The sequence below is a fragment of the Aulonocara sp. 'chitande type north' Nkhata Bay genome, linkage group LG15, assembly GCF_057382095.1.
Source record: "Aulonocara sp. 'chitande type north' Nkhata Bay isolate Kocher_YH1m ecotype deep benthic linkage group LG15, A_spYH_male_GT1.1, whole genome shotgun sequence".
Classification (NCBI taxonomy): Eukaryota; Metazoa; Chordata; class Actinopteri; order Cichliformes; family Cichlidae; genus Aulonocara; species Aulonocara sp. 'chitande type north' Nkhata Bay.
Genome location: NC_141358.1, coordinates 30,792,703 through 30,819,199, shown reverse-complemented (window position 1 = coordinate 30,819,199; position 26,497 = coordinate 30,792,703). Strand labels below are relative to the sequence as shown.

At 42.7% G+C, this 26,497-nt stretch overlaps 2 protein-coding genes across 6 annotated transcripts in view; one reads left to right on the top strand and one right to left on the bottom strand.

Moving 5' to 3' along the window:
• tab2 (TGF-beta activated kinase 1 (MAP3K7) binding protein 2) overlaps positions 1-15,306 on the top strand; it is a 46,694-nt gene extending 31,388 nt beyond the window's left edge. For 4 of the 5 annotated variants that reach the window (XM_086262863.1, XM_086262865.1, XM_086262862.1 and 1 more), the window contains 5 exons: positions 1,440-3,066; positions 6,320-6,480; positions 7,574-7,667; positions 9,321-9,416; positions 10,489-15,306. In XM_086262863.1, coding sequence (XP_086118989.1) covers positions 1,440-3,066; positions 6,320-6,480; positions 7,574-7,667; positions 9,321-9,416; positions 10,489-10,625 — 2,115 coding nt within the window. In that variant the 3' untranslated portion in view covers positions 10,626-15,306. The remainder of the gene's footprint in view (positions 1-1,439; positions 3,067-6,319; positions 6,481-7,573; positions 7,668-9,320; positions 9,417-10,488) is intronic. The other variant, XM_086262866.1, reaches the window with a different exon arrangement.
• On the bottom strand, positions 12,800-24,105 carry LOC147313372 (putative ribonuclease ZC3H12D). Its single transcript, XM_086262867.1, has 6 exons — positions 23,993-24,105; positions 22,416-22,819; positions 19,140-19,279; positions 16,962-17,196; positions 16,732-16,838; positions 12,800-14,910 (listed from the first exon to the last, which is right to left on the bottom strand). The coding sequence occupies exons 2-6, from the start codon at positions 22,796-22,798 to the stop codon at positions 13,973-13,975; spliced, it is 1,803 nt and encodes a 600-aa protein (XP_086118993.1). The 5' UTR covers positions 22,799-22,819; positions 23,993-24,105; the 3' UTR covers positions 12,800-13,972.
• Between the last annotated feature and the right edge of the window lie 2,392 nt (positions 24,106-26,497).

Genomic DNA, 26,497 nt, shown 5'->3' with positions numbered 1-26,497 from the left:
CAATGAATTCAGCTAAGAATGTTATGGCATAAAGGAGAGTGGGCCAAAATAATGCAGTGTGTAAGCTTACCTCCTGATTGTGCTTGGGCAACCAAGGTTACGTTTTTTTTCCACATTACTCTAAAGAAATTAGGATCTTTAGTCCAGCCTTGATAAAACATGTCTAGTATTTTGTATACTCTGGATGATCATGCTCAGGATGAAATGAGTTGAGTCGATTATCAGGTTGTTGGGGCGGGGGGGTTTGTTTAGTTTTTATTTTATTTTATTTATTTATTTATTTTTAAACAAGGTTTTTGATTGGTGAAAATCAGTTGTCGCAGTTTAGAAAGATGTCAAGTGTGATATGATCTGGTAGTGCATTTAAGAACAAAAACAAAAAGAAACCCCAAAACTCACTGAGTGAATTGACTAAAGTGTAGTTCAAGTTTGTAGAGTTGGGAGTAACAGCTGGTGGTTCATCTTAAACCAAAATCAATTTAGAGGGCCCGGTGGCGCCAGTGTCCGGCAGCCTCGCCTCTGTCAGTGCGCCCCAGGGCAGCTGTGGCTACAATGTAGCTTGCCAGTGTGTGAATGGGTGAATGACTGAATGTAGTGTGAAGCGCTTTGGGGTCCTTAGGGACTAGAAAAACCGCTATACAAATGCAGGCCATTTACCATTTTAGCTCCTTTTCCATTAGTACCTACTCGAATCACCTGGTACCAGGTACTAATGAAAAGCCCTGAACCGTGGCGAGTCGATCCAAGTAGGTACTACTGGAAAAGGGACTTTTGTGTCTTAACAATGAATAACGGACTAATTTTAACTCCCGTGCCTGAAAGACCAAAGAGATTATGCCATGGAGAGGCATCCATGTTCTGTTAGTCCCCTATAGAATTACTACACCATCTACAGTATTAATCAGAATTAAACTTGCCAAAAAAAAAAAAAGAGAGAGAAAGAAAAAGAATTAAACTTGCACACAATGATCAATTCAAAAGGCTTCATCATAATTGATGCCAAGGTCTCTTTTATCATTTTAAGATAAGATAAGATAAGATAACCTTTATTAGTCCCACACGTGGGAAATTTGTTATTGGCAGTAACTTGTGAATTATGTTGACTCATGAGTTGGATGAGCTACTGAAGTTGTGGTTCGTATGTTAGTTGTTGCATGACAGCGGTGCTGCCAAGAAAACAAGCTCCACACCCCTTGTTACAGCATTGATCCCTGCATACAATTTTTCAGTAGTTGTGTTGTTGTAGGTCTGCGTATTGTGTTGTATTTTCAGTACCTGTGTATTATTATTTCTTTCAACCTGGCCATAAAATGCTATTCTCAAAAATGGAAATGTGGAAATGGTGTAAGCATCTTAGTTTTTTCATCTTCCTGTAAGGAAGTAAACATGAAACAAACACACATGTTGCCTAACAAGTCTGTCTCTTCTCTCTCCTGCAGAATAACAACAATTTAGACGCCTGCTGTGAATACTTGTCCCAAGTCAGTCCGGGCTACCTGTACAGCGAAGAAGGGAACCTGAGCTTTTCAGACGACCCCAGCTTCAGCAGGCTCCATAATCACATGACCCAACTGAACCTGGACTTGCAGCCTCAGAATGTGCATGTGGGCCCGGTTCGGGACAGCCTGAGAATGAACGGCAGCCGGACTCTGGCCCACAGCCTGAGCGAAGGGCCCCTCTCTACAGGCCAGGCCACTAACAGTGACTTCTTTCAGCAGGAGCCCCAGTCAGCCCCAGTGCAGGTGCCCTCCAATTTCAATGTATTTGGCGTGATGGAGCCCCCGCGTAAACCGCAGCCTCCACAGCACCTTGGACTCTACCCTCTGGGTGGCAAAGCACCAGCTATGGGTTCCCAGCAGACACCACGCTTCAACCCAATCACCGTGACGTTAGCCCCTAACATTCAGACAGGACGCAACACCCCTACTTCTTTGCACATACATGGTGGGCCACAGTCGGGCCTAAGCAGTCCACAGGGTAACTCTATTTACATTCGGCCTTATGTTAGCCAGTCCGGTACGACACGGCAAAACCAGCAGCAGGGAGGCAGGGCCCAGTACAGCCCCACTTCCCAGCCTCAGCAGCAGATCTACCAGATCTCACATCCTTCCTCCCTGTCTGGCTCCTGGTCCGGCACTCAGCACTCTTCCTCCTCCTCTCATACCTCACAGCCCCAGACCCAGGGCCATCAAACTTCTCACGTCTACATGCCCATCAGCTCACCTACAAATCCCCAGGCGCCTTCCTTTCTTCCTACTGGAAGTCAGGCCTCTTCCTCTGGTGTCTCATCATGCTCCTCTTCCTCTTCCTCCTCTTCGGTCATGCCCAGCTCCCTGTCTGCGATCAGCCAGTACAATATCCAGAACATCTCCACCGGCCCACGGAAGAATCAGATAGAGATCAAACTTGAATCTCCCCAAAGGAGCAATTCTACAACAGCTGTGCTGCGGACGAGCAGCGGGCCCCGCTCATCCTCCACGTCCTCCTGCCCTTCCTCTTCCTCTTCATCTGCTGGGGCAGCTTCTGTCCCTGCCACCCCTCTGTCAATCGGAGGCTCGGGTCCCACTGTTTACATCTCTACTGCTGCTACCACTCCCTCCGAGGAAGTCATTGTTGCCTCAGCCGGCTCCCGCCCACAGCCCAAGTTGGGTAGGAATCCTCACACACTCTTCATCTCAACAAACCCTTCCTTACAGGGGCCCTCAGGTGCCAGGAACATAGGGGGTCAAGTGAGCATGGGCCCTGCCTACATCCACCATCATCCACCTAAATCTCGCCCCTCTGTGGGAGGAGGGGGTACAGCTTCTTCCCCACGCGTGGTGGTCACTCAGCCCAACACCAAATACACTTTTAAAATCACAGTGTCTCCTAACAAACCCCCAGCTGTGTCCCCTGGAGTCGTGTCCCCGACTTTTGACGTCAACAATCTCCTCGGCCTACCCCAAGACCACCACTTCGTGGAGACAGACCCCCAGCATCTCTCAGACCCACTTTCGCCACACCGGGAGAGACAGAGTGAACCTCGCAGACTCAGCATGGGCTCTGATGATGCAGCATACACACAAGGTAAGAAATACACAGTAGCATCGATAATAAAGGTCATTCCTATTTTTACAATGCTGACATTGTAGCATTTCTTAGTTGTTTGCATAGAAAGCATCTTCTGTTTTATAATGCTTGATATATAGACTTATTCTGTTCTCTGTTCAGCTTTTTACTGAACAGACACAAAGCTCCAGAAATTGTTTACACTGTGAATCGTATTTCATATAGACCTCTGAAATCTGGTTAGAAATGTTTGGTTTACAGTTTATTGACTATGTAGCCAAGGGTACAGCGGGTTAATATCTTCAACAGTCCTCCTGTGTATGTTGATCTCATTTGAGTTTTGTTTTTATTAACAAATATTATTCAGGTTTCTGCTATTCTCAGGAGGCCAAAATACCTTTTCCACAGACTTCTGCCAAGAAAGTCATTTAACTATCAAGTATACTGCTTTTTTTCCCATAAGACCCTCTGCAGTGCATTTCCTGAGCCAAACTGTCTATGCTTGCTGTCAGTATTGTTCAGCCATAGTGGAAACATGTTGTGTTCATCTCCACAAAGTTGAAAAGCAAAGGTGACTCGCTGAGTGGGGGCCGGTGTGATCATGACTCTAGTGTGAGTCCTCCACAATAAATGCTGCATTTGCTCCACCAGCGCCTGAGACTTGCAGATTCTGTTGTGTGAGTCAAACATGTCAGAGCACACTGCTGTTTCCTTTTTTGGGCTTTTCACTGTATTGTGAGTGAGTCAGCAGCTATGGCTCCTGCACTGTGGTGACTATCACCAAGAGGGGCTTCACACCAGGCATGCTGCCTCTACCATTGACCCTCATCAGTGCAGTTTTCCATCAGTTTATCCTCACTGGTTTGGGAAAATGTTATCCCCTACTGTTTTGATTGGCAAGGTCACTTTGGAAGTTGGTGCTATGCAGACACACCTGTCACCACATAACTGTTAGTTGAACATAACTGTGTTAACTACCATCAGTCACCAAGAATGTGTGTTATTGTCTGGCAGTGGAATAACATTAGTGGTATTGCATAACTGTTAAACAGTTGGTTCTGCCCTCTGGGGCAACAGCCACTTTTTTTTTTTCCTTTTTTTTTTTTGTACCGGTAAATCATCCATCTGAATTCTGGAGTTGTGGGTGTGATCACCTTGATTGACAGGTGTGCTGACACAGGGCTGGGCCATAGTTTCGTTTGTCACTGAACTGAACTGCTCTGCAGTGTTTGTACCTTACTGGAGGATTACTGAAGTTTGTGCTTCAGTCCCAGTACAGTGTACGGCTGCAGCTGGTTATTCAGCATTGTTAATTTTAGCCAGTAACTTGGCACTTTACCTCTTTTGGACAAAAAAGTGACAATGGCACTTCTAAATGCAAAGTCCAAAAGCAGTGAGTGATGTCTATGGTACATGCTGCACACCTTTACGACAGTGACTTGTCAATTATAACATTGGCCCAACATGAAGCGTTGTCCTTCTTAACTCTAATAAGGACCATAATTTACTAAATACGTCCATCCATCCATTCGCTACCGCTTATCCTTTTCAGGGTCGCGGGGGGCGCTGGAGCCTATCCCAGCTGTCATAGGGCGAGAGGCGGGGTACACCCTGGACAGGTCGCCAGTCTGTCGCAGGGCTAACACATAGGGACAGACAACCATTCACACTCAGATTCACTCGCACATTCACACCTAGTGGCAATTTGAATTATCCAATTAACCTATCCCCACAAGCTGCATGTCTTTGGACGGTGGGAGGAAGCCGGAGTACCCAGAGAGAACCCACGCAAACACGGGGAGAACATGCAAACTCCACACAGAAAGACCCTGGCCTGATGGTGGAATTGAACTCAGGACCTTCTTGCTGTGCGGCAACAGTGCTAACCACCGTGCCACCATAAAATGTTTACAGGGGGTTATTCCGACTTCTTTTGCACCATAAAAAGGTCACCTGTCGCTGACAAATAGAACACATATTTAAGGCACTTCTGCACTGAGCAGGAGGAGAGGGAACACAGGAGGAGATGGATGGCGAGAGACACCTCAGTTTATCACTTCCAGTAGTCAGTAAAGTAACGTGTGTGTGTGTGTGTGTGTGTGTGTGTGTGTGTGTGTGAGAGTAAATATTTATCGCAGTTTGCCTCTCCAGTGTATGCTGGATCTCATCTATTATGTCACAACAGCCTCGAATCAAATTGATTTTGATCTTCAGGAAGTGGATGAAGTTGGAGGGAACCTTACAAGTGGAGTTGGTAAACAAACCTGGCGTTGATTGTTGAACTCCTGCCAATCGTAATGTCTACTGGTCCTGTTAATTCTTTTTATCCTTTTGAAAACAAAGAAAAAGAAAAAAATCGACTGAATACAAGTCTACTGATTCACCTGATAACCTTTCACTCACATCCATGAATCAGGTACATTAATTAAATACTGGAGGACTCTGTGGGCCATCATGTTATAACTCCTCAGTGTGTAGTGGCGTGTGTTTGTGTATTGCAGGAGAGAATTGTTTATCGTAGAATGCCTGTGAAGGAGGTGTTGCCACCTGTCAGAAAGTGCAAGAACTTTAATGAATTATGGGAAATGTACTATAGAGACTTGAGTACATTATGTGCATGGTTAAGGCAGAATTTGCCTGCAGCAGTTTGCTAATCAGAATAAGTCTCATCTCCTTGTGTTACCACAATAGGTGATGAAAGGCAGCAGTGAGGATTCTAATGTTGCTTCGCCGTCTCTCCTTACACAAGGCTGTCTTTATGGGAAGAGAATTATCTAAACTGGTTTGACTGTTGTGTGCAGTCTGTGGTGCATTTGAAAATGTGTTGTTACTTTATACCCACGAGCACAGTGCTGCTTGAGTGGCTTGTTGTCAGCATTTTTTTGTTCTTTACTTAGTCTCGGTCGTTGTGTCCTTGGCCAAGACACTTCACCCACCGCCTACTGGTGATGGCCAGGGGGGCCGATGGCGCGATATGGCAGCCTCGCTTCTGTCAGTCTGCCCCAGGGCAGCTGCTGCTACAACTGTAGCTTGCCTTCACCAGTGTGTGAATGTTAGAGTGAATGAGTAATGGAATTGTACAGCGCTTTGAGGTTCTTGAAAAGCGCTATATAAATGCAATCCATTATTATAATTTTTATAAATGAGTTTTTCTTGAACTTTTCATGGATTTCACCCTCCGTCCTGTACAAATCAGGTTAAATTATGTTGTCATTTCTCATTGATAATAATTGTTACTGAGACTTCTTTGTGTTTGTCTCTTTTCTTTTAGCATTGTTGGTGCATCAGAAGGCACGAATGGAGAGGCTGTGGCATGAGTTGGAGATGAAGAAGAAGAAGCTGGAGAAACTAAAAGAAGAGGTCAATGAAATGGAGAATGACCTGACCAGGAGACGTCTGGAGAGATCGAACTCGGCTTCCCAAATTCCTTCTGTAAGGAGAATTTGTTAGTTACCAGAAAAAAAAAAAGTCTATGGTGTGTGTGTTTTTGTGGGAGTGTCTTTTTTAAAACATTTGTAGTTGAATCTGGTGCATGAAGTTGGTGATATTTCTAATTAGATGGAGCTGCTGTTAGCTAGCTAACTGTGAGCTAGTGTTGCTTGGTATTGAGGCTTAAGATTACTTACACAGGTTCTAAATAGCATTTAACATGTGCATAAATGCTACCTAACAGACTGCCATAAGAGCTTCACTGCTCATTGCAACATTTTCGTCACTTGTTGTTTTGATCTTTGGGGTGGAGAGCAGTTTTTAACACATCTGTCCAAAATATCTCGTAGGTATTCAACTGGGTAGAAATCTGGTAATGATCTCTTCGCTGAACCAGTCAGATTGTTCTAATCTTTGAAAAGGAGAATTGTCAAAAGTCTCCTAAACCACATCTTTTACTGGCAGATCAACAGATTATAAACAAAAACAGTTTATTATGATTGTATCAGCAGCTGATTTAGAAATAAAAATGCTAAAGAATCAGCATAACTGAAACCAAATGTACTTCTGGTTATTATTGATAGATAAAAGGCTGAATAGACAAAACCACATTATCTGGGTCATATTGCCATTCACATCAGTTCTCCTACACCCTGAAAATATGTTGATTACAGGGTCCATTTATGATTTGGCTGATAGCGCACACACTTTGTCTGATTCACTTTGCAGTTCATTTTAGAGCTGTGCAGCTACTTTCAGAAAAAAGAAAACACCCCTTCTTATTTTCTGCACATCCACCATCGCTGTTGCATTTACGTCTATGATTTTTGTTGTAATATTGCGGGTTTAGAAAGAGCAGTGCTTTCTGCTTTATGTCGAGTCAGCTGTTTTCATCGGGTTGAGTCAACAGAGTGGGGGAGAAAGTAGCTGAAGAAGGTTAATTGGATGGTGGTCTGAGCTCAGGAACTCTTTGGTTCAGTGTTGTTTACTGAGGAGAGTGGAACAGCTCTCCTCGTGACACGGTCACAGGTCACTGACTCCAAGCTACCTACATTTGAAGCTACGTGTCTGAACCCTTTCTTTTTTTCCCTTTCAGATTGATGAAATGAAGCAGTTGCGATCCCAAAACAGGTCATTGCAGATTGATATAGACTGCCTCAGCAAAGAAATTGATCTTCTTCAAACAAAAGGTACGAGCCTGACTCACCATCTCTGATTTATTTGTATCTGCGTGTATTTTCAGATTATAAAGCCAACAGTAAGTCATTAAATGAAGCAGGCCAGATCAGATTGAGGCCTGGCAGCAATAGCACATCACTCTGGCCTCCTCACATCCTCTTGACACATGCAGCCAAAGTGCTACCATTGTGCTGCTAACTACCAGTTCTTCCTGAATTGCATCCTGTAGCTGGTGGGTAACAAGGGATTTATTGGTCCCCTGGCAGCACTCCACTACCGACAGATCACTGCCGCTGCCTAACAGGTCTGCACAGGTGAAAAGGAAGGCATAAATAATCCTTGGGGATTTTTTTTTTTTTTTTTTTTTAAATCACAACACAGAATCATTTTTGTTAAGGTATTACCGACTGTTAAAAAACAGTGAAATTTTGATGTATTTATTAATTTCAGTGAATTAGGCCTTTGTTGCAAATCATACATGGCACTTCCATAGATATCCTTATTATTTTTAGCTGCTATTCAGAGACGGATTCATCTTGATGGAAAAGCTCCATCAAGATGAATGGATCCAAATGGTTTTTAAATGTAGGGGTGCACTGATCGCACTGAATGCAGTTTGGATACAATACTGATACCTTTGCTTTAGGTATCTGCTGACAGCGATTGCCTGTCCTATACTCACTTGACCACAGTTTGCAGTAAGGGGGAAAAAACATAGAAACAAAGATACAAATAAAAGTTTTTGGTGTTGCAAGACTGTAAAACTGACTTGCTGTTAGTGTCCTCCATGCTATGTATTGTTTGCAACCTTTGTTCATGTGTGATGTAAAAAAGAAGATTACCTATAACTCCTGGAAGAAATTATATTTTGCGTTTTCGGAGCAAGGCAGGCTAATTATTTGAATTTGAACTTTAGCTACATTTTTGGCATTCAATAATTACACACACAACTTGATATAATAGCAGTGAGATTTTTGCCCCTCCCTAAATTTTTAAACTGACTCAGTTAACAAGATCTATCTAGAGGAAGTAAGACTCAGTTTCCATAGGGGAACCTGTTGAGCTTGTGGAGTCAGCTTCAACCCCTTGTTACTCATCCAGTGGCTGCCATGCAAGTCTAGATATGAATTAGATATCTTAAACATTCAAACTCCCATTCTCTGGACTCCTTGTTTCAGCTTTTGCTGCTCATCAGATAACCCAGAATGAATGGAGCCCTGATGAGTGTATCTCAAATGTGTAGGTTTCTGTTGATTTAACTCATAGTGTGTGTGCTCTCTAAATGTAAATTCTTCCCAAACAGCACGCATTAGCAGAATTCTAGCATTTTATGGGTGAAATGGGAAATGTTGTAGCCATTCCTGCAAGAGCTGGCTGTTAGTTAGCTGTTTTTATAGTTTATAATGGTTTGCTGTTTTTACCTTGTAGCTTTCTTATTGGTGGTGCAGAAAAGATGCTTTGAAGGTCGTTGTCAGGGGATCTCCCTGCTAGGAAGTACCTCAGGACCTCTCTAGTGCCTAATGCTAATAGTACATCATACCTTTGCAATACTGTCCCTTAAGATTCAAGATTCTTTATTTGTCACTTGCATAGTTATACAAATACAACACGCGGTGAAATGTGTGGGAAAGGCTTGGTTCCATTCTCCTTCATTTTGTGTACAGGACCACACTTTAATCCCGGTGCAATCCATAACTTTTACGACAACATTGGATTCCTCGGTCCTGTCCCACCCAAACCCAAAGGTACTTTATCTATTGGTAAGTTTAAAAAAGGTTGCATGTCTGACGTTTCTCATTGCACTGGCCACCGCCCCTGATATCATAAGGCACATGTGTCGAACTCCAGGCCTGGAGGGCGGCTGTCCTGCTTATTTTCCACCTAATCTGCCCTTGTAGCTTCTTATTGGGAAAGCACACCTGATCCAGCTAATCAGCAGCAGGTAGTGCAGGGATATCTCAAAAATAAGCAGGATACTGGCCCTCGAGGACTGGAGTTTGACACCCTTGTCCTAAGGTTAAAGCCGGCATGTGGTCAGGAGTCAGTGCACTACACTTCTCCTCGTGTTGATGTGCATGTCTGTATTGTAGCTGGACCACACAGCAGAGGGTGTGTAAATACTGAGACCTCATAGTGGAATGGTTGTGTGGTTCTTCTCAGTCCTGTTTCTATCGAGTATGCACTTCTTTTGCATGCTTAACAGATTTCTAAGCCCCTGTGATGCATGTTCAAATAGCATACCCTCATTTATGGTATTTGCAAAACTTTCGAAACTCCAGATAGGTGTTGTTTGGAATAAGTGTTTGAGAAAATATTGGAATCAGCCTGTCTTTCAGTCTTCCTTGGGGGGGGTGTTTCTTACAGAGTAAAAAATGTCTTCTATAAATAAGTTTTAAAGTATTTTAGCTCTTTTTCACACAGTCTCTGAACATTTAGCTTACACATAGTTGATGTGTCACAAGAGATACATATTGGCCTCATATTTGCCATTAGACCGGTGGTGATATTTGGCTCATCAGTCAAATCAAAGCTATGGAAACCGAATCCCATGAAGTATCGGTTCTTTGATAAACTGGCTGTCTTTTAAACTGGTGAGCTTACAAAACTTTGAAAAATGAAAAAGGAGGGTTTCCAAATATGAAACGGACACAGTGGACGCTGTTGTTATTTCATCATCTGATCTGCTTGTTGAAGTGGCAGCCTTTTAGAGACTCTTCTCCTTGACACCAAGGCACTATCAGAATATTACATTTAAGTGCTGATAAATGCATTCTTATGCTTGTGATGTTACATCTGTCCCATCCCTCACTCGACTCCTCTTCTCCTTCTCAGACACGGGCAGTAAGAGTGTGAAGCCCATCACAGACCAGGAGGACGAGGGGACGCAGTGGAGCTGCACAGCCTGCACCTTCCTCAATCACCCTGCCCTGATCCGCTGTGAACAGTGCGATTTCCCGCGGAACTTCTGAGCCAACAAGGCTGCGACACGCTGCCCCTTCCTCTGCCCGCCTGTCTTCTAGCAGATTAGAACAGACCGGGGCTCTGTCTGTTACTTTCTAGATGTATGAAAACCGGGACAGGGCATAGTCCTCGTACACCGTGCAGCCCGTTTGTTTTTGTTTTTTTGTTTTGTTTTGTTATTTTCTTCTCCTCTCTATAGGCTTGTAGAACACTGTCCATTGAAGGCTTGACTGGATGGTGTTTACAGCTTGCGTTTCTTAATATAGGCTGGCAGAGTCGGATGATACCTCACCTTAGAGACTGGCATAGTGTGGGGTCCCGTTCTCCACACATCCCTTGCTCGACAGGTGACACTTTACACCCTGGGGATACCTCGCTGCTCCCACTTCACAGTATTACAAGCGTGGCCCTGCAGCGTGATTGCACACATGCACACTCAACACAGATGTGCCTTTTGCTGATTTTTCTTTTTTTTTTTTGTCCCTTTTCTTCTTCTTCTGTGGTGGTGGCATGACTGGGGAAGGGGGGGTGGGAACTGTGTTGAGCCACCGTTCTCCACTTGAAGGGAACTCGTGGACTTTAAAGTTTGTTTGCTGTTTGTAGTGGATGCCAAAGGAGGAACCGCCAGTGTTGCTGTCACTCAAACGTGCCTACTTTCCTCAGCGCCATTCTCTGTGTCTCTGATCGTGAGTTACCAAAACGCGAAACAAAAAACGGTTGCATGGTTTGTGTACAGAACACGGAGGCAGAAACTCCCCTCAAGCTTTTTACTGTACATAATTTTAGAATGTGCCTTTTAAAACCGTTCTTCCTCACACTATGAATCACTTGTATTTCCTGTAAGTATAGCTTTATAGACTTTTATTAACTTGTTTTGATTCCCTTCTTTCAACCAAATAAGCACCGTGCCCCCTTTTTAAGCTTTGATTTCTGTGAGAGTTGAAGCCTTGCAGAAGGAGAGGAGTGGAGCTGTTCAAACCCCCTCGCAGTCATCATGAAGCTACGTCTGCCCGGCCCGTTCATCGCCCGCGTCATTGCTGAGGTTCCTGTGTATGATCTGCAGATGCAGCAAAAGTGGAAGGCGATGGAGGCGTCTTGTTTTTGTTTTTTTCCTGTTTTGTGAGTGTATGTGTGTGCGTGCGAGTGTAAGCGTGAGTGTGTGTTTTTGTTTTCCAGGACACCAATTACGTTCGGGACTGTTGGGGGTGGGTTTGGAGAGGGGAGGGAAGGGGTAAATAACAAACTGCCATCTTATCTGACAACTGGAATGTAGTTTTGATGTTTGGAGGACAACGACACCTCAGTGCAAAGAGACACTCACTCTCCAGTGCAATCAAGAACCATGTCAAAGTGCTCCTGGAACAGTTTCCATGTTGCTGTGTGCCTGAATTGGCTTTTTGTTAGGTACCAAAGGTCAAAGTGAATATATTTCTGTTAAAGGTGTTCCTGTGCCTTACAGTCAGGATTGTTGCGTGTTGGGAGCAGTTGAGGCAAAACAAACTGTCTATTCTGCACACTTTGCTTTGGAGCAGTTCATCCTCCTAAGCTTTTATTGCAGAGGGTTTTTCTAAAATGTACTTCCTGTCATGTTTCACTGTGGAACTGTGGATTATGTGAAACAATGGCTTGCATTAGTGCCTTTGTATTAATAACCTGCCCTGTCACATCCAAGTTTGTTTGTTTTGTTTTTTTTAAACCCCTAAAATTTCCTATGACTTTAACTCACTGATTTATGAATTTATAAATGAATTCTTGTCTCTTAAGCACTTAATGTCATACTTTTTTCTTTTTCCAACCCCCAAAAACCAGTTTTCAGCTTTATCTGCACCTTGGTGTGAAGAGGCAGTTTATTCATGTTTTAATACATGAAAAAAAAAAAAAAATTGGACATCTAAAGTGTTTTTTGATTTTAGCTGGGAAAACTGTCTTTGTAACAGATAAGTTATTTGTAAAAATTAAAAAAAAAATCTATTCAGAATGTTTGTGCTGCTTCTGTCATGTTCTGAATGTTCTGTCCACTAGATGGCAGTATAGCTCAGTGTACAGGTTGGCTGGGAGATTGTTTCCCTGCAGATGGTTAGATAAAAAGAAATTTATGATGCAGTCTTTTTCAAAATTGCCTAATATAGCAAAATGAAGCAATAATTTCCAGCTTTATCTTTATTATCACATTTCAGCGTTTCATCGTGTTATCTACTACCTGCATTTTTATGGCCATGGCCTATGGACCTTTTATGTCAGCCCTTAAAAAACAAGGAAGAAAGATATTGCAAAAGTGCTCACATGTCAGAGAGCACTCTGGCCTCCTCTTGCTTTATTTCCTGCTTCCTTGTATTTCGTCCAGTCTTTTGTAAGTCAACAGCTTTCTGGGAAATGCAACGGTACATTAAACACAAAACAAAATGTCACACAGGTTTAAAAAGAGGCTCAGAAGCCCGTGTCTCGGGAGGAACATGCATGTGCTTGACGTGTGAAGGAAAATGTCTGCAGCGTCATTACTGGTTGAACAGCGGGCTCACTTTAAAGTAGACGTACTCTGCTGTTCCTTATTTGCTGTTCTGTACTGTTCCAGTATGGCCAGAGTTTAAAATCGTGAAATCGGTGTATGTACACAAATCACTGATACTTTTCAGATCCAGAAGCTATGTTTGTTTCTCTGATGCAGCCCTAGGTGTAAACAGCTTGTTTCAGATTGATGGCATGCACCAAAATAAGGATCATTTTGAACTGTAAATCATGCAAAGCTGCTCTACTAAAGCTACCATCAGAGAGCAATGGCTGTCTTTTTTTTCTTTTCTTTTTTTAATGACATTAATGGCATTGAAATTTCAACTTAGCTTCACATCTATAAGCACAGTTTCAAATAGAAAATTACCCAGTGGTAATGTGGTTTGAGCGCTTTTATTTCTCAGCAAAAACAAGGCATTCGAATTCATATTAAAAATAGATCAATGACATTCTTTACAGAAATATAGAATATAGCGTTCCTCACTTTGAGGCAACATGGGAAAACAACACATGCTGCTTTTATTTAAAACAAAAAATTTTCAGGCTACAATAAGTAGCTTGTATGGAGCTTAGTGCATTGCACTTTTACACTAGGATAAAGAGAGAGCACTCAATCTGCTACATTTTCTGCAGATCGTGTCACTTTGTAATGCTTCAAATGAAGGGTAAGTTTGCATCATGTTCAAGCAAGACAAATCATTTTGCACAGTACAAACTGTCATAATGAATTCACAGTAATTTCGAGAAGTGCTCTCGTTCTTCAGTTTTCACTTTTCTTTTGAATTGAGAACTCCAACATGGGCTCGGTTTGAAGAAATGTAAAAAAAAAAAAAAAAATCCTTGGGATCTAGAAACTGAAGTGGCTCGCTCTGTAGTTCTGGATGAGAGAAATCAGTTCAGACATGTCAGACACGTGCGGGTAAGCATTCATGACTTGCTCTACCATGTTCTGGGGGAATAGGGTGCTAAGCTGGATCCTCAGAGCCTTCCTCCGCTCGCTCAATGGGCTCTTAGCCCCACTGCTCAGCCTAGGGTCAGACAGGCTGCCCTGCACCCATGGGTCCCTGGGCAAGCTGTGGGTCTGTCTGTGGGAGGGCTGTCTGTAGTACTGCTTCTCTGCAAATTGAGAGGGAAGCTCCCCATTATGTGGTGGTAGAGCTGGACATGAGCTCCATCCATGCTGCTGGAGGTGGTGGTGGTGCTGCTGCTGGTGGCTGTTTGGGGATAGTCTGGTCTGCTGGTGACAGCACCTGCATTGACTGCACGTGGGGGGCTCACGCGATGCCAGTCCATTTGGCTGAGCGTAGTAACCCCCGTTCAGGCAGATCCTCGGGGCGTTGCCACCATAAGACCCAGAGTACTCATCTTGACTCAGGCTGTAGCTGGCCACCCCGCTGCTGCAGCTGTGCACAGGTTGCTCCCTGCTGTAGGCCATGTCATGGATATAGAGCCTGGACAGAGAGCTGTCCATGGAGCTGAAGGCTTCATCTATATCTGGGCTCGGGCAGTGTTGGAGACTTGAGTTCATTTGGTTTCTCGGGCTGCTGGTGTCCCTCTGACAGATGGACTGCTCCCCTGGCGAAGCCCTGTGTGACAGCTCATCTATGCCCAGAGGTGGAGGGGTGGAGATGTACCTGTGCTCCTGCTGATATGCAGCAGGGGAGATGTTCTTGGCTCTGTCTCTGTCTCTTAGGGCCCTCAGCTCATCAGCCACTGACAACTGGGACTGGTTGGCCCTCTCTGGATGGTAGAACTTACACTTTACTCCATAAGTGCATTTCTTTCCTAAAAGACAAAAATACAAATTCCCAAAATTAGAAATTGTGTCTGGGCCACTACAAGCTAAACTTTAGCTCAGGATGTGTGTAAAAGCCACTAGAATTACAAACAAATCATCTGCTCTCTTTGTTTCTTTGGCACTCACAGTGTAGGGCACTTTGTAGCTGTCTTATAAATGGATGTCTTTAAGTCCAGTCACTGACTGACTCCTCAGCTAAGCTCTTCCTGAGAGATCAGGGCCTTCCACAAATTTCAAATTCTCCAGTTGAAAAGTCACTGCTGAATGAGCGCAGACAAGTGAAGCCAGAGCCCCCTACTGGCTCAGTTTCTCCTCATTTGTTGGCCATAAAGCACATGATTTCAACATTTAACAACCTTACTTTTTTTTTTTTTTTTTTTTTTTTTTTTTTTTTTAAACAAAAAACTGTACCAGTCATTAAAAAAAGGTTGTGATGTGTTGAAATCTGAGTTTTGTAATGACATCTGGAGACTTTATACTTCCTCTGTGGGCTGAAAAATCATTCTATTCTTATGAAATATTGAGATAATGTCAGGAATACACTGTGGTCAGTCTGGGTTTATCTCCAGCATTTCCCACATTTACTACTTCGCAGTCAGAAAGTCTGGGCTTTACTGTTTTTTCTGGAGGGGGGAAGGTTTACTCAAGTTTCAAACTATTTTACATGCTGGTGATTACAGTTATTAAACTCCACACCAGATTTAAGGCTGTATTTTAGACACAGGCACATTCCCAGAAACCGGAGTATGTCATAAACTTTCCATTTGGTTGTGCCATATTGGAGAAAATTCCATATACAAAAGTAGACGTGAACTGAACCTGTGGCCCTCACTGAATTATATCAACTACCAAATGAATGAGCTGTTCACCTCAACAGTGGTGGATGACTTATTTGGATTTCAAGGTCATTTTTATCAATTATAGGGTGAATTACCACCGCTACCATTCTATATTTAATCATTAGTTATTATTAATTTCTAACTATTTCGTCCTGTTTCCCTCCCATCACCCCCAACTGGTCTTGGCAGATAGCCGCCTCTCACTGAGCCTGGTTTTGCTGGTTTTCTTCCTGTTAAAATTGAGTTTTTGAGCACTTTGGCAACAGTGGGAAGGAAAGAGGGTCATTTGATTGTTGGGGTTAATCGTCTTGTAGGGACTGAGAATTATTTTTGAACTTGGAATTATGCAAAGCTACTCACTGCTTAAAGCAGAATGTCTTCTTCAAAGTAAAATTAGCTTTATCAGTTACTATTGTCTGTAAAGGTTCTCAGTCATCCAGGTCATCATAGTCTAAGGAGCTTAGAAAGAAAAGCATCTGGACTTCTTTCAGTTGCTTGAAGATGTTTCACCTCTCATCCGAGAAGCTTCTTCAGTCCCTAGAACTGAAGAAGCTTCTTGGATGAGAGGTGAAACGGCTTCAAGCAACTTAAAGAAGTCCAGATGCTTTTTTTTTTTTTTTTCTTTCTAAGCTCCTTAGATCAGCTACTTTTAAACATAAATACTCATGATACTAGTGTAAAACGACCTGTTTGTATGCACTGGTCCTCTGCTGTGTGTGCTGAAGTTTGGACAGGAAATGCTGGTGGGAATCTTCTGATGCAAGAAATGCATCATATTTGCTTACTGTCATGTTTGCTTAACAGCAGTGTGTGGGTGTATCCCTGGTGACTGAACTTGAAATGGTATCTGCTCAGAAAACAAACCTCTATTTACACAGAAGTTCCATTGATTGTATATATTTTTTCTTATCTTTAGAGGAGCACAAGGAAGTGTAACATGAGCTGTCTGTTCAAATAGACCGTACTAACCATATGGACAATGCTGCAGCTTGTTTTCTGGGGTGCGTGGCTTCTTTCTCAGAAAATCATCAATAGTGGGACCATTCCTGCCCAGAGGATCATCTGGAGGCATGAACCTGCACCGGCACAGAGTTGTAGTTAGTCTAGCTGAACACATGGTCCAATAGTGGGGCAAATCACCCCCAATCAGCCATGCAAAACAAGTAACCCCCTTCAACCTGCCCCTTAAGAAGCCTTACTTGTCATTGGCGAATGTGTACATCAGCAGCCTCTCCTCTATGAATTTCTTCCACTGGAGGTTCTCTGTCTGCAGGTCGCGGTAGTTGTCATTGGACACGATGATGCCATCTGAGTCAAAGGCCAGCTTGACTATGTAGCGGTCATCATAGCACACCACCCTCTTCCCGTTTACGCAGCGGGATGGCGTGTACACCAGGATCTTCCTCCTCTCCAACTCGTGGAGAATATGTTGATCTATGGGACAAAAATTATACAGGTTAGAGATTACTTTAAATGATGTGTGGTAACGTCCTTGACAGATACGAGACATTTATTCAGGCAGGTGACTGAGGCACCTTGTACTCCATGTGAGCTTTTAATCTTTTCTCAGTCTCTTTGTTTTTACAGTAAACATCACACCAGGAAGAAACAATTTGTGGATTTTTTTTACCTGACACTGATAATGGCAATAAAAGCTGACTGCAGCTTTCCGGAAAGCAGCTATTTTTAGCCGACATGATTGGACATGATTGGACATGAACGACGTGTAGGATTTCAGTTTTCATGCTTACACTTCCTCATTGTTTAAGGAGGCTCTATGGGTTCAATACCTGCTTTTCACAATGAAACGAGGTCATAACTATTGGATGGGCTCCATTGGAAGCCACCAGCTGCCAAACAAGATGACTCTAACAGCCAGGAAGAAGGGACAGGGATTTACCAGCAGCCATCTGTTATGTGCCCCACTGGCAAAGTACATGTTAAGAACACTTATAAAGATTTTATTTCCTTCAAATCCTCCGAGCTGTGGCTCAGGAGGGTGGTAATAGCAAAAGCACTAAGTACCAGTCCATTTACCATTTTTGTGATTGCTTTGCTAATAACCGATCAGACAGTGTGTGGCACACAGTGTAGTGGCATGCACTGTTTTCTTCAGCTTATTTAAATGAACTGCTTCTCTAACAGAAAAATGCATCATTTCCTGTGAAGCACACTTTTTCTGCCTGGAAACTCTGACTGTTTACAAGTGCTTCAGACTACATTAAAGCTTTACACTGATGAACTACAAAAAACAACCTGCTTTGTCGACCAGCATAGTTTCAGGTTGGGTTTCTTTATAACACGTGCACACACACAGGCAGCAGGACGTTCAGGCAGCTTCTGTGTATTTGATTATATTTGAGTCAGGAGTACTGTTGGTAAGCCAAACTTACAATTACAAAAGTATATGAGCTGAGGATGTACTAGTATTCAAATGGCATGATTTAACTGTAACGTAAACACAGATTAAAGTTCCACTAATCAGTATACATTATATTGACAGTGTAATAAACCACTGAGTGTACTGTCACAGTGGCTGCTTGTCTCCATTTAAATGCTCTGCTAGTCTGTATCATCTGGATTTAGAAATATTAGACCGCATTTGGCACATTAAAGCAGATTCATTCTATGTACTGCATGCTGTATGCTGCAACTACCACTGCAAGCTCCTTTGGAACCCATGTCTGTTGACATAATCAGTCTTATATATGTTGTCACTGATGTGCTTTGCTCTGCAGTCTTCTGCTGGTTTTTTTGTGTTTTTTATGTTTGTGCACAGAAAGACCCACTGCAAAAGGAATAACATTCAGATTTTATCTAACCCTGAATTGAATAAGCTGAAGAAAATGGATGGACACATGGTCCTAACAGAAATAAAATGAATGACTGCAGCTTTATAATAGGCAGAATAACACACCCCACTGTGTGAAGCAGGAAAGGAGGAAATTCAATTCAGCTTTATTTATGTCAAATGCCAAATCGAACAACCATCACCTCAAGGCACTTTTATGTAGTAAGGTAAAGACCTTACAATGGAAAAGGGAAAACTGCAACAACCGGATAAACCAAGTAAGCACCTGGCAAAAGTGGGAAGGAAAACCCCTTTTAATAGAAAGACATTTCTTCCTGGTTACTGAGCCAAGAATCCCTGTAATCAAATTGAGGATCTTGAATGTAAATGCTGACAAACAAAACGCTGAAGTAATTATGGAATCATAACTGAAGCGTGAGTTAATCAGGCTTCACTTCTACTTCACCCTGACCAGGAGGATTCAATTATAAAGGCACTTTTTCATCAGTGAACAAGAATAATTAGTGGAGACTTGACAAACACAGCTGACCTGAGCTGAGTGCACAGCACTGTCAGGTGACCTTACCTGTGATGGGCGCCTCAGGCTTCGGCTGCTCCTTCCTCCACAGGGGGACGAACACAGTGATGTCGCGCATCCCTTTGTCCCAAAACCAGTTTACTGCCAGCTGGAGACCCTGGCACGAAAACACCTTCTTGTTGCCGTGGCTACAAAAAAAAAAACAACGCATACAAAAACCAGAGTGAACAACAGAAGAAAAAACAAAACAGAGAGCTTCTTCTTTTGCGCTAACGTGCACATTTTGCCCACACATGCTTCTCCCTTTTTCAGGAAACTAATGATGTTGCAAGTGTTCACTAGTTCATGATTGCACAAGCACAGAGATAAGTCGTTTTCAACGTAAGAGAGACTCTTCACGTGGAATTTGTGAGATCATTTATTAATGTTTTAAAATTCACAAAGTGGAAGCTTAAAACAAACAGCCTTCTCCAGCAATGTATTAATCGTGAAATTTTGAGGAAAACAGAATAAGGTTACATTTCACTACACTGCTGAATTGTGGTCATTGTCACACCTAGCCAGGAGAGCCTGAGACAACACGACACTTGTGTTTGTTCTAGTTCAACATTCATTCTTTGGAACAGCTCAACATTTATTCTCTGAAATACAAACCTACTGTATGAAGTCAAAAGGCTTCAGAAGAAGTAAACTGGATCGTTTTGCCTGCAGGAAAAGAATAAGGCGTGTGCTTGTGGGTGTTCCCCTTCTTTTCATCATCAGGAAGTGGCAAGATACTTTGCATACAACAGGTAACAAAGATAAAGCTTTTGGCATGAGCTAGTTTATGGATCCCAGATAATCTAGCTAATCTACCTTGCATAACTTTACAGATGACTCACAGATGACACTTTAAAATGATATTTCCTGTCTTGTTTAAGCTCCCAGAGAAGTCGAATGAGACCAGAGGGCTGCACGTTCATTCGTGAGTTAAAGGGAACAAAATAAAAGCAACTAATTAACTTTAGAAATTTAAATGAAAAAAGTGGATTTTTAAGAATAAATGAACAAATGAATTTTTTTATTTGTGGCTACTATAACCAAAAACAGTGCAGGAATGTAAAAAGTTAATGCTTTTTATTTATTTATTATTGGTCTATTTTTCATGAATCAGTATTCTGATTCAACTCATTACCTACTTTATTACAGTTGTAAAGAGGTGTTGTTTAAGTTTTGATAAACTTGTGCATAGGAGTTACTGAATCTTTTAAACATCACATAAGAGGAAAAAGTAAAAAGCCACTTGAGCTACTTGATTCTGGCCTGTGTCAGACTGTGCTGGTGTTTGGCAGCAGTTTCCAGTGTAAAGTGCCATCTGCTGCTGTAAACATTAAAGCTGCAAGCTTAATAATTAGCTAAAACAGGTTAAAGTGTTCTGTAAAGCTGAGGGGAACTAGTGGGTGAAAAATGGTTTGTCTGTGGGTTTGTCACTGTGAGCGTCTTTCAGATTGGTGATATATAAATCCGTGCAGCTTTAAATCCTCATGTATTGCTGATAAAGTCTCAGTCTGCTGAGTAATGAGTTTACCCGAGCTGCCAGATCAGCAGTTCGTACCTCCAAAATGTTATAAACATGTCTTTTTTTTTTTTGTACATTTCTCATGTGTGAATCGTTCTCTTTTGATAAACGTGAAGAATTACTTGTCACATGTGCTGGAGCATAATGTTTTTTGTGTCAAGAGGGAATGAAGGGACGTGTCATGATTAATCTAGGTATGGGCTCAGAAATGACAGATTTATCAAACCAAGAATGTGGGGGTGTTTCAATCAAAAAACTAAAAAGATGTGGGTTTTTGCAAGAATCTTGCAAAAACACGGTGTGAACGGCAATGTGTAGGAGTAGTAGGTTTTTGTTTTTTTGTTGAGTTTTTTTTTACTTAGTGCTTTTTTTTTTGTTTTTTCTGCAGCTGTCGGGCCTAAAATGTAATTACAGGTAATCCAGTTTCAATAAAGTGCAGCAGTAAAATCCCTTTGACTGATTTCCTTTACATGGCCACAAAAAACTAATCAGGAAGAAAGAGCAGTGAGAGGCTCTGATGACTGAGGACAGGAACTGGGTCTGTTTTTCCCATGAGACACTCAAGTTCCACTTAAACATGATAAACTGTACGTCAGCTTCAGAGCTGAAGAAGGGAAACAAAACAGGGAGACCGATGAGAGCTACCCCCCACAGCCTCTGAGGTTTCACACCTGAGGCTGGACTACAGTTACACCATCTTACCTGGGAATAAAGCAGTGACAGTAAATATCTGAGCCCTCTTCCTCTTTCAGCTCACTTCATGTCCTTACAGGAATATGCGTTATGAAAACATTGCTCCTTTGCTTTTTGTTTTGAATTCATGCCATACCGTCTTTGATTCGAGCGAAAACATTTTTCACTCCAAACTTCCTTGTTATCTACTTTGGGTGGAGGTGCAGATGCCAACCGTGAGATCAAATGGCGTTAATGTACAGTGCTACACGTGTAACAAGTCACGCTCGATACAAACATCACTTAAAGAGCTCAAACCTGACAAGTAAAACGCACTGTGGAATGGTCACTGTGTCAAAGGCCCTTCAGGGCACGAACATAATCTGGAATTGAGTGAAAAAACAAAAGGGAGAAAAGTGTCGGCTCAGATCATGTTTTCACTTCCCACGTCTTTAAAGAGGAAGTGTGTTGCAATCACATTTGTGAACTGAAACAAGTTCTGACATAGACAGACAGACAGCCTCTGGTGAGAGATTGAAAAGTTAAACCAAAGTTATCCTCATTCAGCCTCACAGAGAGGAACGCGTCTCCGCTCTTTTTACTGCCTCAAACAAGTGTTTTTTGTTTTGTTTTTTCCAGGAAGTGACGAAGCGTGTTTTCTTTGCTGTGAAAAAACGGTTTGCTTCCTTGTGCCTTCGTGCCTGTCTGATGAATAAACTGAGCGAAGGGCTTCGGTACAGTTGTGAACAGCTGCCTAACACCCATCGGGTCTGTGGCACAAACTTGGGGTTAGAGTTAACTTCGCTCTCAGATGTTACCTTTCAAATCAACACTCTTACACACTTGTTCTGTAAGATCAGCTCCATTTCAGAGAGGCGAACATTCAATTAAAACTTTACGGGTGGATGTTGAGAAGCTCAGATAAGATGTATTCATTGCGTTTCACCCCCACCCACTCCGCCTAACACCTGACAGACACGGTTACTCTGATATGAAGAAGTATGAAGTTACTGTAGTGCACTGTAACTGGAGGACTCCTTCCACTGTACTTAATGCATAAGCATACATAAAGCGAATGTCATGTGCTGACTCACCTCATGGCCACGTTGCTGCCGTCTATAACCACCGGTCTGAATCCAGCTGCCGCTTCTCTGTCCGGTCCCGGTCTGGCTTGGCTGGGGCTGGGGCTGCAGCCTCTGGGCACCAGCTTGGGGCTGTTTGGCACGCTCCTGTTGTTGTGGGTGCGAGTGTGGCACGTCTTTATCAGCTCCTCCAAGATGTCATTGGTCTGGGCGTCGTGCCGGAGGCTCTCCAGTACCCTGAGGATGTCGCTGTAAGAGTATCCTAACTTGAGAAAGCGCTCCACTTTGGCGTCCATGGTTGCCAGCGAATCAGAGTGGCTCCTCTCCTCCTCCTTTGCGCGCTCGGGACCGTCTGGCTGGGGAATCCTACTCTTCGCCTCCTTATTGTGGCTCATCGGCGTTTCCACGGAGACAGCCTGTGTTTTGGAACAGTTGACAAGTGTCAAAAGAGGAGGAGGAGGAGAGGAGAAGGGCGAGGGGTGGAGACAGAGAGTGTCGGTATAAACACAGGAAGCGCAGCTGCGGTCTCACAGGGGTTTTCAGACAAATTGACTGTGGTTGATAGAATCTGCTCTGGTTACCACAACCTCATGACTGCGAACGCTTCACTGACGTCATGCTGGCTAAGAAAGCCCCTTTCTCTGTCTCTCCTCCTCACACACACACACACACACACACACACACATACACACACACACACACACACACACACACACACACACACACACACACACACACACACACACACACACACACTAGGAGAGGAAGCAAAGGGTCTGCACTGATCACAGCTCTAATTTTACCTACAGTCACACCCTGCTCTGCCAAATCATGAATGAATGGAACTGATGTGAGCGGCCTCTCCCATTCCACCCGCGTGCTGTTGCGCTCTCTGGAAAACCCCCTCTTGCGCTTCAGGTCCAAACACAGATCACAGTGAGTGTAGAGGTGAAGAAAAAATACTGCTGAATGACTCAGCCCACTTCTTCTGTTTGTCCTCCCACAAAGACAGAGCTATTTCGAGTAGGAGACCTTCACAATGTTCTCACACACGAAACCGCTGTGAGGAAGTGTCACTGACCCTTCAGCCTATACGCCATCGCACTTTTGTGCAACGCAGGATGAGCTGATTACTGTACTGCCCTCCGTGTGTTAACGCAACATTTCAGGTATGAGGAAGAAAGAACAAAGCAAACAAAAAGCAAACAAAAAGCAATCTAACAATCGTTTCATCTCTAAGAAGATTGTTCGACCTATAAAAGCTATTATTATCTCACCAGAACCAACATTCCACAAATATCTGTAAAGGAGAAGCTGTTTTCATCTGACACCACCTACAGTACTGTCAGCAAGGGGCTGCAGTCTGCACAGGCCTGCTGCAGCCTGCAGCAGACCACATCCTCTGCTGATCACTTGGTAAACTGCAAGCTCCTAGCACTGTTTTCTGAAAAAGCCACACTATCTCCCACAACCTCTGTGCTCAGGGCAGACCGCACGGTCTGGACCTGACACAGAGCTACACATGACAAGACTGCACCCTCAGCTCACATTCAGCACAAACAGCAGTCAGACTTTGAGTTCACACTTACAGATTCAGCAGGTAGTGGCTCGCAGCATTAATCTCTTTCCCTCTGTGTGTGTGTGGGATCTGCTCTCAATGAGTGACTTACATAGACAAAACCACTGGTCTGTGTGAAGCTGCTCTTATTACTCACTGGAGGAAGTAAAGGCTGCTGAGAAAAAAAAGGGGGAGAGAAAAAAATCCTCTATGACCAGTAAGGAAGAGAACATGTAAATAAGCCATCTGAACTTCCTTATGTGCAGCAGCCAGGGCTGATCTGGGATCTGGGAGTCAAAGGGATATGTTTGACCTTTCTCCTCGCTTTTTTTTTTCAGCTCTTGTGATGTGGTGTAATAACTGAACTGGACAAGTTAGACCAAGGCTTTAGACTGTTTCCATGAGCTGTTTGACATTTTCTTTTCAATTCAAGTGTGTTTGAGTTGCCTTCAAACACACAATCTGTGCTGATTTCTGCTATTTGTTGTCTGTTATGGGATTATGAGGAAGTAAGTCTACTGTCTGGCCTGGAGTTCAGTTGCTTAACATGTTTGTCTGAAACTGCAGGATGGTCACTGAGTGTAGAGTCAAAATTTGCCTGCTATATTTTCCATGTTGTGGCAAAAACAATGGTAGTATGTGTTAATAGTTATGTTTGAAGTAACATGGCTGTCTGATGTGGGCAACGGCCTAAAAAGGAGAGAAAGAAAACTAATGTGGAGTTTCAAAGGTGAGTCAGTCTTGTGAAACAGCTGCTGGTGAAAAATGAAGCCAGTGTGGAAGAAACCTGCAGTTCTTCTAATGGCCACTTGAGGCTTACTCGGTGTAATTCAGGGCTCAACTTTACTAAAAATCTTGAACATAATAACTCAAGAAGGATTTTCAAACTATTACCATATGTGCGAGGAGGCTGAGGGCTAGCACTGCTGGCCACCAGTATTTTTGCTGATCTTTTGGCCATGCTTGGTCTTCTGTAGGATGTAAGGATAGACTAGAACACCCACAGCCATATGTTGCATCTATCAGTCTTGGAAAACTTGTAACCTTGGTGCATATGTGCCTGTGTTTCCCATGATACTGAAAAAACCCAAATGAACCAAAACAAATATCATCATTTTTTTCAATATTATGAAATTTTAAAATCATTACCTTTCATACACGGCCAGTGAAAGTAAGCAGATACTCGCTGGCAATGTCACAATACCAGAAAAGTAGTATACTAATACTACTTTTCTGGTATCGCCAGCTACTGACTATAGTCAGTACCAACAGTATGATTCTCAGTGCTCAGTTTGATACCACGTGGGGTTATGTACTGTATGTACTTAAACAAAAACCATGAACTCCTTTCACATGATCTTTCACATGGTGGTGTCAGCGTGTATTTAAAATATTAAAATTATATTTTGATGACAGGACGGATTAAACTGGTTGCAGAGTAGTCTACTAACATTACTACAGGTATAATATTATATAACATAAAAAAAATGTTAATTCACATGTTGAGTGATGCCAATACCCAGCATGTTCTTTTGTTGCTGAAGTTGGATGCCTAGTTGCTGGTTACAGACAAAAATGCAAAAAAAAAAAAAACCCTTTCACTGATTTAGAAGCGTGTATGTCTGCTAACGTCTTTGTGGTGTAGTACTGAGCAGGCAAATCAAATATACACAAGCGACATTCCACTTTGTCAACATGAAACCCAAGGGGAGAAAATATCGCCCAAATATGATGCTGACAAAACCACAAGGTGACATCCAAGCTGACCTGAGTGACACACTTTAATCTTCACCGCATCAAAACAACAATGAGAGTGACATCTGATCCTTCCACAGAGAATCTGTGTGCGCCGCTGCCCGTCAAATAAACAAAAAGGACTTTTGTTCAGAGACTCTGCCGTCTTCAATCAGGCACATGAGTGATCAGAAAACTGGGTCTAAACACACAGATGAGATTTTATAAGCTGTACTATTTCCACAAATAGAAACTGAGTGTCATTCACGCATGCACTGATGAAACTGTGGCATGTTTATAATACAATTATTTCTTCATTCTTTCTTTCTGTTTTTTTCAAGTAGGTAACCTGACACCACAGCTGACATGACAGTATATAGTTCATCTGAATTGCTTCTAGTTCTAAGACCTGCTCTGGTCAAAGTGTGCACACTGTGGCGTTGCTCTTTGTGCTCACACAAAGCCTACAGTCTGCTTTTCTAGCTTTACATAAAAACAGATATGTGTTCAAAGATAAGCAACAGAACGATGACTTCACAATGATGTGATGATGACAACATTAAAAGTAGGGCAGGGAAAATCGAGAACAATATAAATACAGAAGAATAATTCAGGCAATGAGGAACAGGAAAAGTCACAGTCACAATGAAACAGCATTAATGCCGCCCATGTTTTTTTTTTTCGGTTTTGTTTTTTTGTGCGCATTATCTAACCAGGATGTTGGACATGAAAGAAAAAAAGAAAAGAAAAAAAAACACGAGGAAATAATAAATATTAATGGGGACTAATGTGTGTGTGTGGG

Coding starts and splice junctions, on each gene's coding strand:
- LOC147313372 (XM_086262867.1), bottom strand. CDS start 22,798: ATGAGCCACAATAAGGAGGCGAAGAGTAGGATTCCCCAGCCAGACGGT. Junction 19,280..22,415: donor GGCAGCAACGTGGCCATGAG/GTGAGTCAGCAC, acceptor TTTTTTTTGTAG/CCACGGCAACAAGAAGGTGT. Junction 16,839..16,961: donor TACACATTCGCCAATGACAA/GTAAGGCTTCTT, acceptor GTGCCGGTGCAG/GTTCATGCCTCCAGATGATC.